Source organism: Equus asinus, chromosome 25, assembly GCF_041296235.1.
Source record: "Equus asinus isolate D_3611 breed Donkey chromosome 25, EquAss-T2T_v2, whole genome shotgun sequence".
Taxonomy (NCBI): domain Eukaryota; kingdom Metazoa; phylum Chordata; class Mammalia; order Perissodactyla; family Equidae; genus Equus; species Equus asinus.
The window spans coordinates 46,359,752-46,374,513 of record NC_091814.1 but is presented as its reverse complement, the minus strand read 5'-3'; the positions used below and the strand labels follow the sequence as shown (position 1 = coordinate 46,374,513).

The 14,762-nt window shown below is 34.0% G+C and overlaps 1 protein-coding gene across 13 annotated transcripts in view; it reads right to left on the bottom strand.

The window, feature by feature from the left end:
• COP1 (COP1 E3 ubiquitin ligase) overlaps positions 1–14,762 on the bottom strand; it is a 237,358-nt gene that overhangs the window by 98,604 nt on the left and 123,992 nt on the right. For all 13 annotated transcript variants that reach the window (XM_070497937.1, XM_014845336.3, XM_070497944.1 and 10 more), the window contains 3 exons: positions 4,064–4,207; positions 1,592–1,700; positions 894–975 (listed from right to left, as the gene is read on the bottom strand). In XM_070497937.1, coding sequence (XP_070354038.1) covers positions 894–975; positions 1,592–1,700; positions 4,064–4,207 — 335 coding nt within the window. The remainder of the gene's footprint in view (positions 1–893; positions 976–1,591; positions 1,701–4,063; positions 4,208–14,762) is intronic.

The following is a 14,762-nucleotide window of genomic DNA, read 5'->3' as shown; positions in this document are numbered from 1 at the left end:
AGTAAAAAACCTACTAATTTTTGATTCAAAATTTTCGGGGGGGGCAGTCCAGTCATGATCATTTCCCTTTTACAAAACAGGGCATCCTATATCATTGTGAAATATAATTTTCAACAACAGAGCTATCCTTGCCTATCTAACCACCAGTCTGGAAGTTACATGGAGAAATGAAGGAAAGAGCAAAGAAATTAAAGCTACTAACTCTAAGATAAAAGAAATCTTTCTTTCAGCTGTATCAGTTGGAGTAGTTACAATAAGAATTTGTTAGCCAGCAATGATTATGAAGGCACTTTCATCCTACGGGATAGATTCACAGGACAGAGGTCAAAGGCCTATCACTTAAATAGGATACTAGTTATTTGTTTTAAGAATCATTTTTCACTTTCTTTTCTCTATAAATTCAATAGTGGGAAGAACCAGGCCAAACGAAGACAGTAAGGATAACAGAAAAGAATGAATAATAAAGATGGATGTACAAGAAATAAAAGAAGAGAGAGGTCAATTAAATTGGCAGAAAGAGGTGTAGAATTTTTTCCCTGAAACATGATAAACTTCACTAAAAAACTTTTAATATACACTGGAAATTTAATATAATTCAGAATACTGAGATATCTAAGTATTTCAGCAAAAAAAGTTCATTTGATGGTACATGTATTAGAATTGGTTATAAAAATGTCATCATGTGGCATGAATCCAGAAAACCTTATAATGAAGATACAGTAAATTCATTTTTCTTTCACTCCAAAAGAGGTATAGATTTTTGTGCTTAGATTTTAGTTGGAATATTCAGTAATCACAAAAGACTGCTATGAGTTTCAATAAATATCTGCATCTCTGCCAGTAAAAGGAATTAAGGTTGTGGGCAGGGGAGTGGGATGGTGTTCAAATAGTACCTTTTGCATCATCAGAACCTGAAGCCAAGAGTTTAGGATCCATCAAATTAAAGTCAACACTCCAACACCTCTTCTCATGCTCCTGGATGTAGAAGAAAGACAAAGTATTCTCAAACAGAACATAGATCTTAAAATAAATAAAGCAAAAAAAAAAAAAACCTGGATACCAATTTATTGCTATGGTGGAAGGGAGAAACAACAACAGGCTATGAAAATAAATGAGATGCAAAGCAGTTCCCAAACTTTTTATATATACATTTCCTAAAATTACTGCTTTTGGAAATTCATTTGATACATTCTACAAATGCAAAAGTCTGAGGAGACGCTTCAGAAAGTATTATTTGGTATTATGTAGGAACAAAACAAATGCTAGTGACTTTAAAGATTCTATTTTTCCTTTTTCTCCCCAAATCCCCTGGTACATAGTTGTATATTTTTAGTTGTGGGTCCTTCTAGTTGTGGCATGTGGGATGCCACTTCAGCATTGTTTTATGAGCGGTGCCATGTCCATGCCCAGGATCCGAACCAGCGAAATCCTGGGCCGCCCAAGCAGAGCTCGCAAACTTAACCACTCGGCCATGGGGCCGGCCCCGCTAGTGACTTTAAATTTGTAATTCTAAAGCACATGAAGCTCTAGAATTATTAAGGGAAAAAAGTAAAAGAGATTCTTAAAACAAATAACTAGTGTGCTTACTTACCTGATAGACCTTTGACCTCTGTCCTGTGAATCCATCCCATAGGATGACGGTGCCTTCATAATCACTGCTGGCTAACAGGTTCTTATGGTAACTACTCCAACTGATACAGCTGAAAGAGGAAAATATAGTTAAGCCTTACTTTATGTAAAAATAAATAAAAAATACAAAGAATTTTCACGTGTTCAGAAAGATCAGAATGCTTTCAAAATGGTCTAATGAGTTCACAATCATTATTCTGCCCACAATACATCTGGGAAGAAATGTACCAAATAATTCCCAGATTTTCCTATTGAAAATACCAAGTAATGACCCTTACCACTTTTCGATCTGAATACTAGCTGGAAAATGGATCTGAGCCTAAAGCCACCACTGGCCATCTGTGATACATGAGGAGAGCATGTCTACGAGTGAAGAAAATAGAGGCGAAGGGGGCACAAAGCATGCTATGGCAGAATGACAGAGACTTAATCAGGTTGTTCAGGCCCCTGGATCCAGTTATGCTGAATCATAGAAGCCAATAAATTAATTTGAATTGTATTTACATCCAAAAAAACTCTTAACTAGTATAAGCTTATGACTGAAATTCCAATTAAAAGCATTTAACAGTTAAATCAAACTTTTAACATTTATGGTTTCAGGTATTCTCAAGTGCTCCAAAATTGAGAATGCAACATCTAAAAATGTGTGCTTTTGGTGAGACACATATGCAAATCATGCATATAAGTAAAAATAATGTAAATTAAGGAAGAAGCCACTTAGAAAGCAATTAACCTAGACGACTTACAAGCTTATGAACACAATAAAGTCTTTTGCTCTCTACTACTTGCATTCATACTAAATTTCAGGGATTGGAAGAGTCATTTGCATGTTTAAATATACTTAATAGAATTTCTGGGAGAAATTATATAGAAGAGTTAAGAGCTAAATCTTGGATTTAGATAGACCTGAGTTCAAATTCCAGATCTGCCACTTACTAGCTGTGGCTTTGGGTAATTTAGCTCACTTTCACAGTTGGTGTGCTCCAAATTGGTTTTAGGCATGCTTACATACTGATCTTTTCAGTCCCAAGCCCACAGCTTCCAGTCTTGAATAGCTTCATCTGTTTACTCCAAGGTGCCATAAAGTACTGCCATACTTTTACATGTGTCAAGACAGAAAAGGTAAACTTTCTAATCTACATTTTCATTACAGTAACGTTTACTCTGAATTCTTGATATGGGCCAAGTATTGTGTTGAGTGCATTACATGGATTTATTTAAAGTATAATCCTATGCAACACATATTACTATTATGGCCTCCATGACATAAATGAGGAACATGAAACGGTTAAGAGGACAGACTCTACTTCTGTTTGAATCCTGGCTCTCCAGAGATTAGCTGCGTAACCTTAAGCAAGTTAGCTAACCTTTCTGTGCTTCAGCTTCCTTGTGCATAAATGGGGAAATAGCGGTAACTCTCTCATAGGCCTACTAAAGACAAAGCACTTAGGACAAAGCCTGCCACATAAGAATTCAATGAAGTCATGTCATACTCATGTTGCATTCTTTCCACTTATGACAAAAACTATAACGGCTTCCCAATGATGATCACCACTGATGAATGAGCAGGCTCACAAATTATCACTCTGCCGTTTGTATGGATGAATTAGGAAACAGAAAGGAAAGCTGTAACAAATTATATAAAGACTGTAATACTTGCTATATTATTAACATTATTAAAATGAGCACACACACACACAATATATGTCATTCATACAGACAAAAAAGGCACAAGGATGAATACTCGGGAAATGTTCAAAGTTCTAAATAAATGTCTTATTAAGATGATTTCCTTATATCATTCCCTTTTAAGCCAGTGCTCAAAACTTGAGAATAGCTTAGGAACTTATTTAAATGATGCAGATTCTAGGATTCCTCTGGGGTTTAGGTGGCAGATCAGAGGCAGGGTCCAGTGCCTGCATTTTTAACAGTATTCCAGGTTTGAAGAGCACTCATTATGAACTCTAACCCCTAATACATGAAACTTAAATATTATCTTCTCAATGAAAACAATGTTCTTGAGAAAATAACTCTTAGAACTATAAATAACTATAATATTTGGAGACATGTGCATGCTAGGGGAAAAATTCTGACTTTCAGACACTACTCATAAGCTACAGTAATCCTTTATTCAACAGCCCATGAAAAGCTATCTACAACAAAGATCTTTATTTGATTAAGTTGAAAGAAAGAAGACTTTCACTTGGCAAATAGAAAAACAATAACTACTACGCCACACAGGGGAAAAGCAACAAGTTATCTATAACAAAGATATTCTGATGTATCCTCTCTAAGCAATTATAGTGAACACTATAATTGTTCACCATGAATGAGTACGGAGTCTCATGGAAAGGTAAAATAACAAACTCATTCTAATTATAGATACTAACTGTGATATATACACTGCATTATGCCAAGAAAATAATGTAAGTACCTGATTTTGGAATTGCAGGTCATTTCATTTTCAGGGTAATGAATATCCACTGCATCTTGAATGACTGTGCCATATTCATAGACTTTAATCTTCTTTGTAACCCCAGCAATTGCAAAATAGTCACAATCCCGATCAAATTCAATACTAAGGAAAAAAGCAGATACTTGGTCAATAAGACTATTTACCTATCCTTGTGATGTTTACAATGACAACACCTCAGAACTTGATTTTTTCTGTTTCTAAAATGATTCTGTCTGTAAAGATAAGAGATCTACTTGAAATGCTTCAAATTGTACCAGGCTTTATCTATGTTCAGATTAAGTCATTATCAAGACATACCAAACTACAAATGGTAGTGAAATGTGCACAGCTACGCAATTCTGCTTATAGATGGTTCTTTTGTTCCTAGAAACTTGACATGTTTTTCAATTTAGCTTTAGTAAACATATTTCAACTTACCAATTGTGAAGGCTAAAAAGTTATAATGTAAAAGTAGAGAGGAAAGATTTAATGGTTTGGTATACTAAAAATACATCAGAAGAGAATTACCAAATTACCTTTTCAAAAATTCTAAGTATTTCCCTTCCTACCATTTTGTGAGGATAAGAGAATTTCACAGTATTTAATATTATTTTAATAAATAAATTAGTATACAAGCTGAATTACTGAAGCAATTAAGGAAGGGGTGATGACAAAGGAATAAAATACACATAAAAATGGAATCATTAAATTATCATTATGTTTTCCCAAATCCATTTCTAACTTGCTAATCAAATATGATCTTTCTGACTTATGAACCCCCAATACAGACTCCTTATACCACAAATAAGACAAAAACTAAAAATCTCCCTTTTTTTAGAGTGACTCAGGGAATTCATCCCTCTCTTACTGACTTTTTATACAAGTTCCAAAATAACCTACATCAAAGCAAAGCACAAGACCTTATCCACCTTTATAGAGCTTAACTTGGAGACTCAACAAAGTTGTATAATCAGCAAGAAATAAAGTGACCAAATAGAATTAAGAGTGAAACGAATCATCACATACATTATTTAGAAGTTCAGCCATAAGACTGGAGAATACATGAGAATTCTGAATGATCTACAATTAATTACATAATAATAGTAATAGTTAACATTCACTGACCACTAACTACAACGACTGCACATATTAACTCATTTAATTCTCATAATAACCCTATAAGACAGGTATTATTATTATTTTTTCCTTTTTATCCCCAAAGCCCCCCAGTACATAGTTGTGTATTCTTCATTGTGGGTCCTTCTAGTTGTGGCATGTGGGATGCTGCCTCAGCGTGGCTTGATGAGCAGTGCCATGTCCGCGCCCAGGATTCGAACCAACGAAACACTGGGCCGCCTGCAGCGGAGCGCGCGAACTTAACCACTCGGCCACAGGGCCAGCCCCAGGTATTATTTTTATCCACATTTTACACATGAGAAAACCGAGGATTAGTGGTGAAGTAATTAGCCGAAAGTTAGCTGGCTTCTAAGTGGCAAAAATGATATGCTAGTATTCTGCATATTTTAAGCATTCACTAAATGCATACACATGCTACATGACATACTTTTCTTCATGGATTACCCGTGATATCCTTTTATAGAACTGTTAATGATTAGTTAATAATTTAGTAAGAAACTTACTGAGCTGATGATGATGAATTAGGAAAATAAGTACACTTTAAGAATATTTCCCATAAAAACACATGTTGAGATGTTCACTTTTCACTACAGCTTTAAATCCTTTGATAATTTCATAAAAATTTTTAAAGGAATTTCATTAAATGTCATTGACTATAGCACAATGCAGAAAATGTTCCCTCCGATAAAATATAACTATGCCTACAACAGATTATTTGTACAACAACTTCAACTGAACTGCTGTCTCAGTTACTATTATCTGCCCTGTGGATTCTAATGCAGCATAACTATATCGACGGCAACTACTCATTTATCCTGACTCAAAGTTATACCCACAGGCTGATGCTCTTGAAGCAGAAGTATTACTGTGTCTGGCAAAAGACAAGTTATCAGAACTGAAATCCTATCCTTACAAGGTCTGGGCCTGAGACTTCAAGAGAGAACCAGTTTTATTATACCTAAAGACTCTCCCTGCACCTACAAACATACATGGCTAATGAGTCAACAGCATTGCAATGTTGTACCAGTAAAAGTTAGTATGTCATTTCCAAAGAATTAGTTTTTAATTTAAAAAAAGAAGTTTAAACACTAACTTATTAAAATAATAGTCCAAAGACACTGCAGGGAGAAAACTGACATGTAAATAAAAATGCTATCTGTCAAAAGAATTGATTTGATGATGTAAATAAGTCTATTATTTCTTCTGTTGCTACCTTGTTATTCCCTTTTTTTCAACAAAAGTAATTAGCTATATTAGCTCATTCTGAACTCTCACGTTAAAAAATTAACTTTTTGTTTTGACTTCACTGCTATTATTTTCTTACATTCTGGTTATGTTTTTTTCTTAATATACTGAGATATCAAGAACTTGTATAGTAGCCTTTTTTTAATATTCTCGGATACTGAGGTCCTTTATAGTTTAACAACAAGAAGATCTTAACAGAAATACTGAACAAAAAGCATAAAGAACAGTATTATTTCTAGTAAATTTTGGCTAAAAGGGAAAGGAAGATAAACAGCTGCCTTTTTTTAAAAAAATGCAACTTCCACATCACTAAGACTCAGGATTTAAGTACTTCCAAACAATGAATTATTTGTTCCCCATCTCTGACAGAGTTAATATGTGTTCCCAAACATAAATGTAATTAGATTCTAGAAACAGATCATGGAATAACTCAAATGAGCAAGACAGTTTTCAGGTACAGAGAGCTTTTCAGAGCTAATCTAAAATGGATGGCCTCTTATTTCACAATACAATATTTCAGCTGCTTTAATTACAAAATCTGATAACATAATCAAAAATACTAATTAAATAGTGACTAATTAGGTTGAAACAAAAACAAAAGGTAAATAAATGAATTGAAATATACCTGCTTGTGCAATTAAATTCAAAAAAGAATTGTAATAAGTCTTGCTTATTATACAAAATTCATTTCTGCTATCCACCATCACCAGTAATTCTTAAAACAAGTGGTTATGAAAATTCATTTCAATGGTAAATTCAGTTTCATAGAATTTTTTAAATTTTAAAGTAAAATATTCTCTTTGAAAAATAATATTAAATTACTTTAAACATGGAAAGAAAGTGCATTTTTATTTCACACTTGGAATATTTCAACTGTTTTTAAAAAGTGATTTATTTAAACAGCTGTAAAACATAATTCAGCTGCAGAAAACTGGCTATATTCTTTGTCAAAAGGGCCATCAGTCAAGTGATTAAGTATCAAGGCAACAGACCACACGACAGCTGATTAACATGTACCTCTAGCACAATGTGGCACAAAGCAATGCAAAGACATCAATATCCTAAGAAGGGAAGTGTCAAGGTTCTCTCTGTCTGTCATATTTTTTGCAATTATAAAACAGGTATTAACAAACATGGTGGATTAATATCCCTGAACACTAGAATCCAATTTATCAAGACAAAACGTAGTGTGAACGCAGTTGTTAAAGGTCTAATTCATCATGATGTTAATGTGCCTCAAGAGACAGAGGCTACTATAACTTTAAGAGTTTAGAAATCAGCCATTTTAATGAAAAGAAATGGGCAGATCTTTAAAGAACACAAACATAGCAAAGTAAATAAGAATTCATGTTATTCAACTGACTTTCTCCCCAATCAATCATTAATAATAGCTAAAACTTCCATAACATACCTACTCACTATGTATCAAGTATTGTTTTAAGCACTTCACATAAAACATATTTAATCTTCAAATCTCCATTGTATAGATAAGGAAACTGAAGTATATCGATGTTAAGTAATTTACCCAGGTTCACTAGATAATTCAAATTCACCCAGTCTGGTTCCAGAGTCTGTGCTCTCAATCACTATGCAAAATTCCCATTTTAATGAGAACAGAAGAACTGCTCCTCAAAGAACACATACAAAGGCAAAATAAACAAGAATAGCAACACAGAATAATGATATATACTACATCATATATATGGTAGTAATGACATATAATAATTTAACCTGTGTAGTAAATTAAACATAGGGAGATAGAGAGTAAGGTAGCCTCACAGGGTTTATAATTAGTGGGAAATATTATTGACAATACAAGCAAATGCCAAATAATAAGAACAAAATATGCTATGGAAATTCAGGATTCTATGATTACTGAGGCCTGCTGGAAGAAAATGGATGATGCATGAATATTCTCAGTCATCAAATATCCAACGTAGCTGTCACTGGCCAAATACTGACCTAGCTGATGGAAAACCAGGATGTTAAAAAACCAGAACACAACATTTGAGAAATTCATGGAACCATGAATTAGGCCTGCATTACTGCTAAACTGGGCTACTGCAATAGCTGCATTACCAAGTCTGCTACTCCTGACTTTCCTCTTTTCTAATCCATTTGAAGGACTGAATTAGGGTAAATTTCCAAAAACATAGCTGTGTTCACATAATTCTCCTCATTTACTAATATGTAAAATCCAAACTCCAAGTATCACGAAGGATCCTTCACAACCTGGCTTGACTCTTTTCTTAAAACTTATTTTATTTTTAAAACATATGTATATAGCCAACGGTTCAAAAAGTATACAGAGAAAAGCAAGTCTCTCTCCCAATCTTGCCAAATAAGCACACAACTGCCCTCCCTAAAGGCAACCAATAATTTCAGTTCCTGCATCCTACTCGAGCTACCCTGTGCATAAACAAGCATGTATGTACTCATAGTCTTTTTTTTTTTTAATTAAGCACGTGGGATGATTACATACATATTGATTTGCACCTTGTTTCCCCTCATCCCCACCTAACAGTATCTTGACAAGCATTTCTTATTAGTAGATACTAGGGCTACCTCATTTTTTCCCAGTGGTTGCACAGAGTTTCACATGTGGATGTATCATAAATTATTTAACCAGCCTATTAATGAGGAACATTTACTTTCTGGTTTTTCACTGTTAAACAATGCTGCAATAAAATAAAAAGCTTTCTATGTGTGTCATTTTTCTCATATGCAAGAATATCTTTAAATATACCTAGAAGTGCTAGGTCAAAAATCATGTGCATTTTAATATACTTAAGTAAAGTTAAACATCTCTCCATCCAGATAACACCATTAACAATCTCAGTTTCTTCTCTAAATGTTCTGTTTGCCTTCTTAATCTAACTGAAAGCCAGCTGTTCCCTGAAAATGTTGCTTCCCCTGAAGTCCTCCCACATTCCATGTTCAAGCAGGCCTAGAGATGAAGTCAGTGTCCTCCTTCCAAAACATAGCTTCTTCCACCCATTCCCCCGACTCCTCACTAAAGCCTCTCAGCTCAAAATCAATCTCAGGTAACTTATACCACCCAGTACTGCTCCTTGTTACTCCTTCTACCAATCCATGAGTTTAATTCCATTTTTAATTAAAATATCTTTGACCATTTGATTTTTTTCTGCTTTCTGTATGTTTTTCTCGTAAATCAGAATTGTAGTATTTCTGTCTAGTGGCTATTTTTATGACTTTATGAATTACTATAGAAAGAAACAAAGGATTCAAGGTCTCTCTTAAGTCTCTATTCTGAGCAAAGGACAAAGTTATTTTGCCCTCCCTCTTCCCTCTTCCAATCCTATTGATTGTCTTAGAATTTACTTCAAAGATATTTAAACTTCTCATCCTTGTGCAAATGAAAAACCTAGTAATAATTATGAGTATAGAAATGAATTCCATTACACATATAAAGACAAACTAGTCTTGCATTTCTAATATTCACTGAACATTCCAAACTCATAAGTAAGTTCAAGTGTCTGACTACTCCATTATATTGTCTAATGCAGTCATATCCAAAGTATTTACATATTAAAATATGTATCTTATTTTTTAAATTATTTTCCTTTATACTAGAATTAGGGCACTATAATTTTTTTTAATGTGTACATAGGGAAGTTGCAATATCAATTTTGTTTCAGAACAGTGTCCATGTTCCCATAAAACTTTATTTATGGACCTTGAAATTTGAATTTCATATATTTTCACATCACAAAAATTATTCTTTATATTTTTTCAACATTTTAAAAATGTAAAAACAATTCTTATCCTGTGGACTGTACAAAATTAAGCAATGGGTGGGACTGGCCCGCAGGTCTTAATTTACTGACCGTCTTGAATCAATGGATACACTGGATTTTATTCCACAGGCACTAAAATGAAGCCACATTTAAAGTCTATGTATATTTTTGTTTGATTATTTTTATTAGCTGGCTGGTTTTGTTTTTAATCCCATAAAGCCAAAAGATCGTGCTTTAAAACAACTACTTAAAAAAATTTTATTCTTCTGTTCCCTCTGGCTATTACTGAATAGCTAGAACAAATAAACTACTGACAAACTATAATCTGAAACACTAATGTAAATGTCAAGTGTTTACGACCGTGATAAAATGTCTTTCTTGTCATTTAAAATTAAAGATGTCTCGAGGCCCTTTAAGATCAACAGACTGATTATTAAATTTTTCTCGTTTAAGTTTATAGCAAGTTATAATTTATACTCATTTAAATTAACTTAGTTGTAGATCCTTCATCTGTCCTAAAACACCTATTCTATGCAGAGTACAACAGTATTTTATGGATAGATGGTGTTTATGAGAGAACTTCGGCAAACTGATAATAATTTGTAAAGTAAAAGATTAACAGAAAGATTGAATAAAAACATCGACAAGAGGAAAAAAACAAGAGTTGAAAAACAAAGTATATTTTGTCCCCAAGACTACAATGACATTTTGTGCTCTTTGGAATGTGTTTGTATTTAGTAAAAGTGGACGATCCACAGGGAAGCAAAAGTTTCAATTCTTTACTTTTGAAATTGAAGTAGAAAATACATCTAATTTTTCAGTTTTGTGTCCTCTGGTACTATTTACAAAACAACCAGTTAAATTAAAATATTAAATCCTTAATGTCACTCCTGTGACGCTTCATCAGAAAACAACAGAACTATGATATAATGTAACTATTCCATGCTGCAGAGGACTAACCTGGAAAAACTTACAGTCTAGGAAAACTTTCATCATAAATATATTAAAGTGTGTCCCCCCAAATATCAGCCAGATAGACTTAACAAATCAGGAATCCATGTCACGTTTGCTATAGGATCAAGTAGACAAAACCACTGAAAAAAATCTACAAGAGAAAATGTGACTTTTACTAGATAAATCCTTTCAAACTATCACAGCAGGGAAAAAAGAGCTCTTGCTCTAACATTTCTACAGAAATGCAAAGGATTTACAGTAGCTGAAACAACTCTGGAAAAGAATAATGAAGTCGGAGGTCTTATAGTACCTGATTTCATGGCTTAGTATAAAACTACGATAATTAAGAGAGTGTGGTACTGGCCTAAGTGCAGACAAAGATCAATATAACAGAACATAGAGTCAAGAAATAGATTCATACATACATGTTCAACTGATTTAAACAAAAACGTCAATGGGAAAAGTTCATCCTTTTAAACAAACGGTACTTCGAACAAGTGGCTATCCATACTCGGGGGGGGGGTGAACCTCAACCTTTACTTCACAATATAACCAAAAATTAACTTGAAATGGATTACAGACTTATATAAAAGCTAAAAGTATTAAAATTATAGAAGAAAACAAAAGAGAAAAATCCTCAAAATTTGGGGCAGGCAAATATTTCTATAGAACAGAAAGAGCTTAAATCATTTTAAAAAATTGATAAATTGGAATTCATCAAAATTAATACTTGTGTTATTTGAAAGACACTTAATAAAAAGGCAAGCCACAGACTGGGAGAATATACCATCAATACAAATATTTGACTAAGGACTTGTATCCAGAATATATAAAAAATTCTCACTATTCAATGATAACAGGACCTGATTTTTTCCTAACGGGCAAAAGTTTTGAATAGATGCTTCACAAAAGATACACAAATGGCCAATAAGCACATTAAACACCATTAGTTATAAGGGAAATCAATAGTGAAACAACAAGGAAAGACCACTACATACTCATTAATAAAAAGACTGACAATGCTAAGAGTTATTGAGGATTTGGGACAATTGGAACTCTCTTACATTGCTGACTGGAATGTTACATAAGACAACCATTTTGGAAAACAGTTTGACAGTTTCTTAAAATATTAAGCACAAACTGATCCTACAACACAGCAATTTCAACTCCAAGTATTTACCCAAAAGAAATAAATATGACTATGAATATATAAAATGACGTGTGTGAGAACAGTCATAGCAGCTTTATTCATAATAGTAAAAAACTACTATCACAGTTATTTCTAAGTTGCAGTAAAGTGAAGTCCTAGCATACTAGTGATAAAATGGACAGAGACTTTGCTTTCATCTGAAGGAAATCAGAATACATCACCCCAAAACATGCCTCTTTGACTTATAAATTATTTTGAACTGAAGGCAATTAAGCAGCAAAAGCAGGAAAAGCTCTCTCTACCCTCTCCCTTCTTCTGCTTTACTGGACACTCCAGATTCTCATCAGCCCTGAGACGGTACCAGAGGAATCCACATACAAACCTTACTCCACCAGTTTCCTCCTGTGTATTTACCTTCCCACAGCTTGCCAACCTTGGAAGCCCAAAACTGCTTTCCTTTATCCTGTCATTTCTCTACAGATTAATTGTTCTGTGTTGAAGATGTGATACAAGCCCGCGTTCTAAGCCACCTCTTCGAGTTACTCATTTCCTTGGGTTTCTCCCACGTACGTATGAAATATACATATTAATAACCTTCCGTTTGTTTTTCTCCTGTTAATCTGTCTTTTGCTAGAGGTCCCAGACAAGAACTTAGAAGGGTACAAGGAAAACAATTTTCCTCCCGCTACATATCCTAATTAAGTCAATAGTATTAAAAAAATGAATAAAGAGATTAAATTTAAGGATGTATTTTTTTCAAATTTTAAAAGCTTCAAAACTTATTTCTTAGCGCCCGAAAATATGTGCCCTTTTTAACAGCATCCCAATGGCTCATCTCTATGTCAAAGTGAGAATAAGAGTAGGCTTCCTTTTAAGAACTCAGCTTTGCAGGCTAATTATCAGCATGGAATATCAACATTTTATATTATTAAAGAGTTCAATCTTAATTTTCACTATGAAATTCACTGACCAAAAATGACTACAACAACTTTGAGAGAAACGAAGATAACTTTATTTGTACTGGGTTCTCTAATAAGTTTAGAGAGTTTCTCTATCACTGTGCAGCAGTCAAGGCAAATTAGCTAAACGTGATTAATGCCCTCTGTCCTTAGGACAGTTGACTATGAGCTGGTTCCCCAACCCAGGTCCCACCCAAATGCCCCAAGAACAGAAAGAATAAAGATCTTGGTACATATGCAACCCATTCATAGCACACAATGACAGCTTACTGGTTAGGAAACTCTATAAACTAAATGGCTTTTTACTTATTTTCTTTGATTCATAAAATCTAAAAACATAAGTAATCATGATCTTTACCTAAAGAATTAAAATTGTAACTATTTCCTAGCAGAAGTAAATTTCTTCTTTTTAAAGTTCTTAACCTAAGACAGTGTTCTCAAAGTGTGGTCTCAGACCAGCAGCATCAGTACCACCTGGGAAATTTGTTTGAAATGCAAATTATTGGCCCCAGCAGAGGCTACTGAATCAGAAAGTCTGGGAGTAGTGCCCAGCAATCTGTGTTTTAACGAGCCCTCCAGCTGTATCTGAGGCCCTACTAAAGTTTGAGAACCACTGTCCAAGGGCATGAAAGCAAATCTGAAACAACAAAAATATTGCCTAACATTTACTTAGTAGTTATAATGTGCTACACAAAATGTTAGAATAATTTCAAATAAGTTCTCATTTTATCTCACTTAAACAGGATTAATTGAAACTATTTTTAATTAGGCTAGACAGCTGAAAGAAATAAAAATTTTTTAAACTACACGGGACCTTACTCAGAGTGCTTTTCTTTGCCCCTATTCCCAATCAGTAGTTTTACTGTAAAGATTTACAAAGGCCTTCTCCTACACAGGTAGTCTATATAACATGATATGTGTGAATGATTATATCCTCTTATTTCCCTTCCACAAATTTTATCCAGAGAAGGCGCAAAATAAGCTCTATCTTCCCCTTAAACATAAGCAAGTACAATGACAGCCTAGCCTTTAACAACAATTACTACTTCCACCACAAACTTAGGCATGGTTGTGGACATAATGAAGAAAGAGAGGAAACTATATTGATGCCACTACCTATCTTAAAAATCAAGTACAGAAAGAATAAACCGTAGAAATTTACAAGAAAAAACTTCAAAGAACCACTTCAAATACCTACAGGATCCTGAGTCACAGCCTAAAGTGACCTCCCTCTTTAGTCAACTCCCTCAGCATTTTATCAGATCCCCACAAGCATTTATTATTTACTTTCTACCTTGTACTTTATTCTCCAATTGAGTCAACAAACAGGAGTAACCATTAGATATCGAGTCATCTACGCAGAGCTACAGGTACAAAAATGAAAAAGCATTCTCTGACAAAGACGCAAATACCTCTGACCACAATCTCCACAATGCTCCACCTTGCTTGCTCACTATCCCCGCAACCCTTCATTC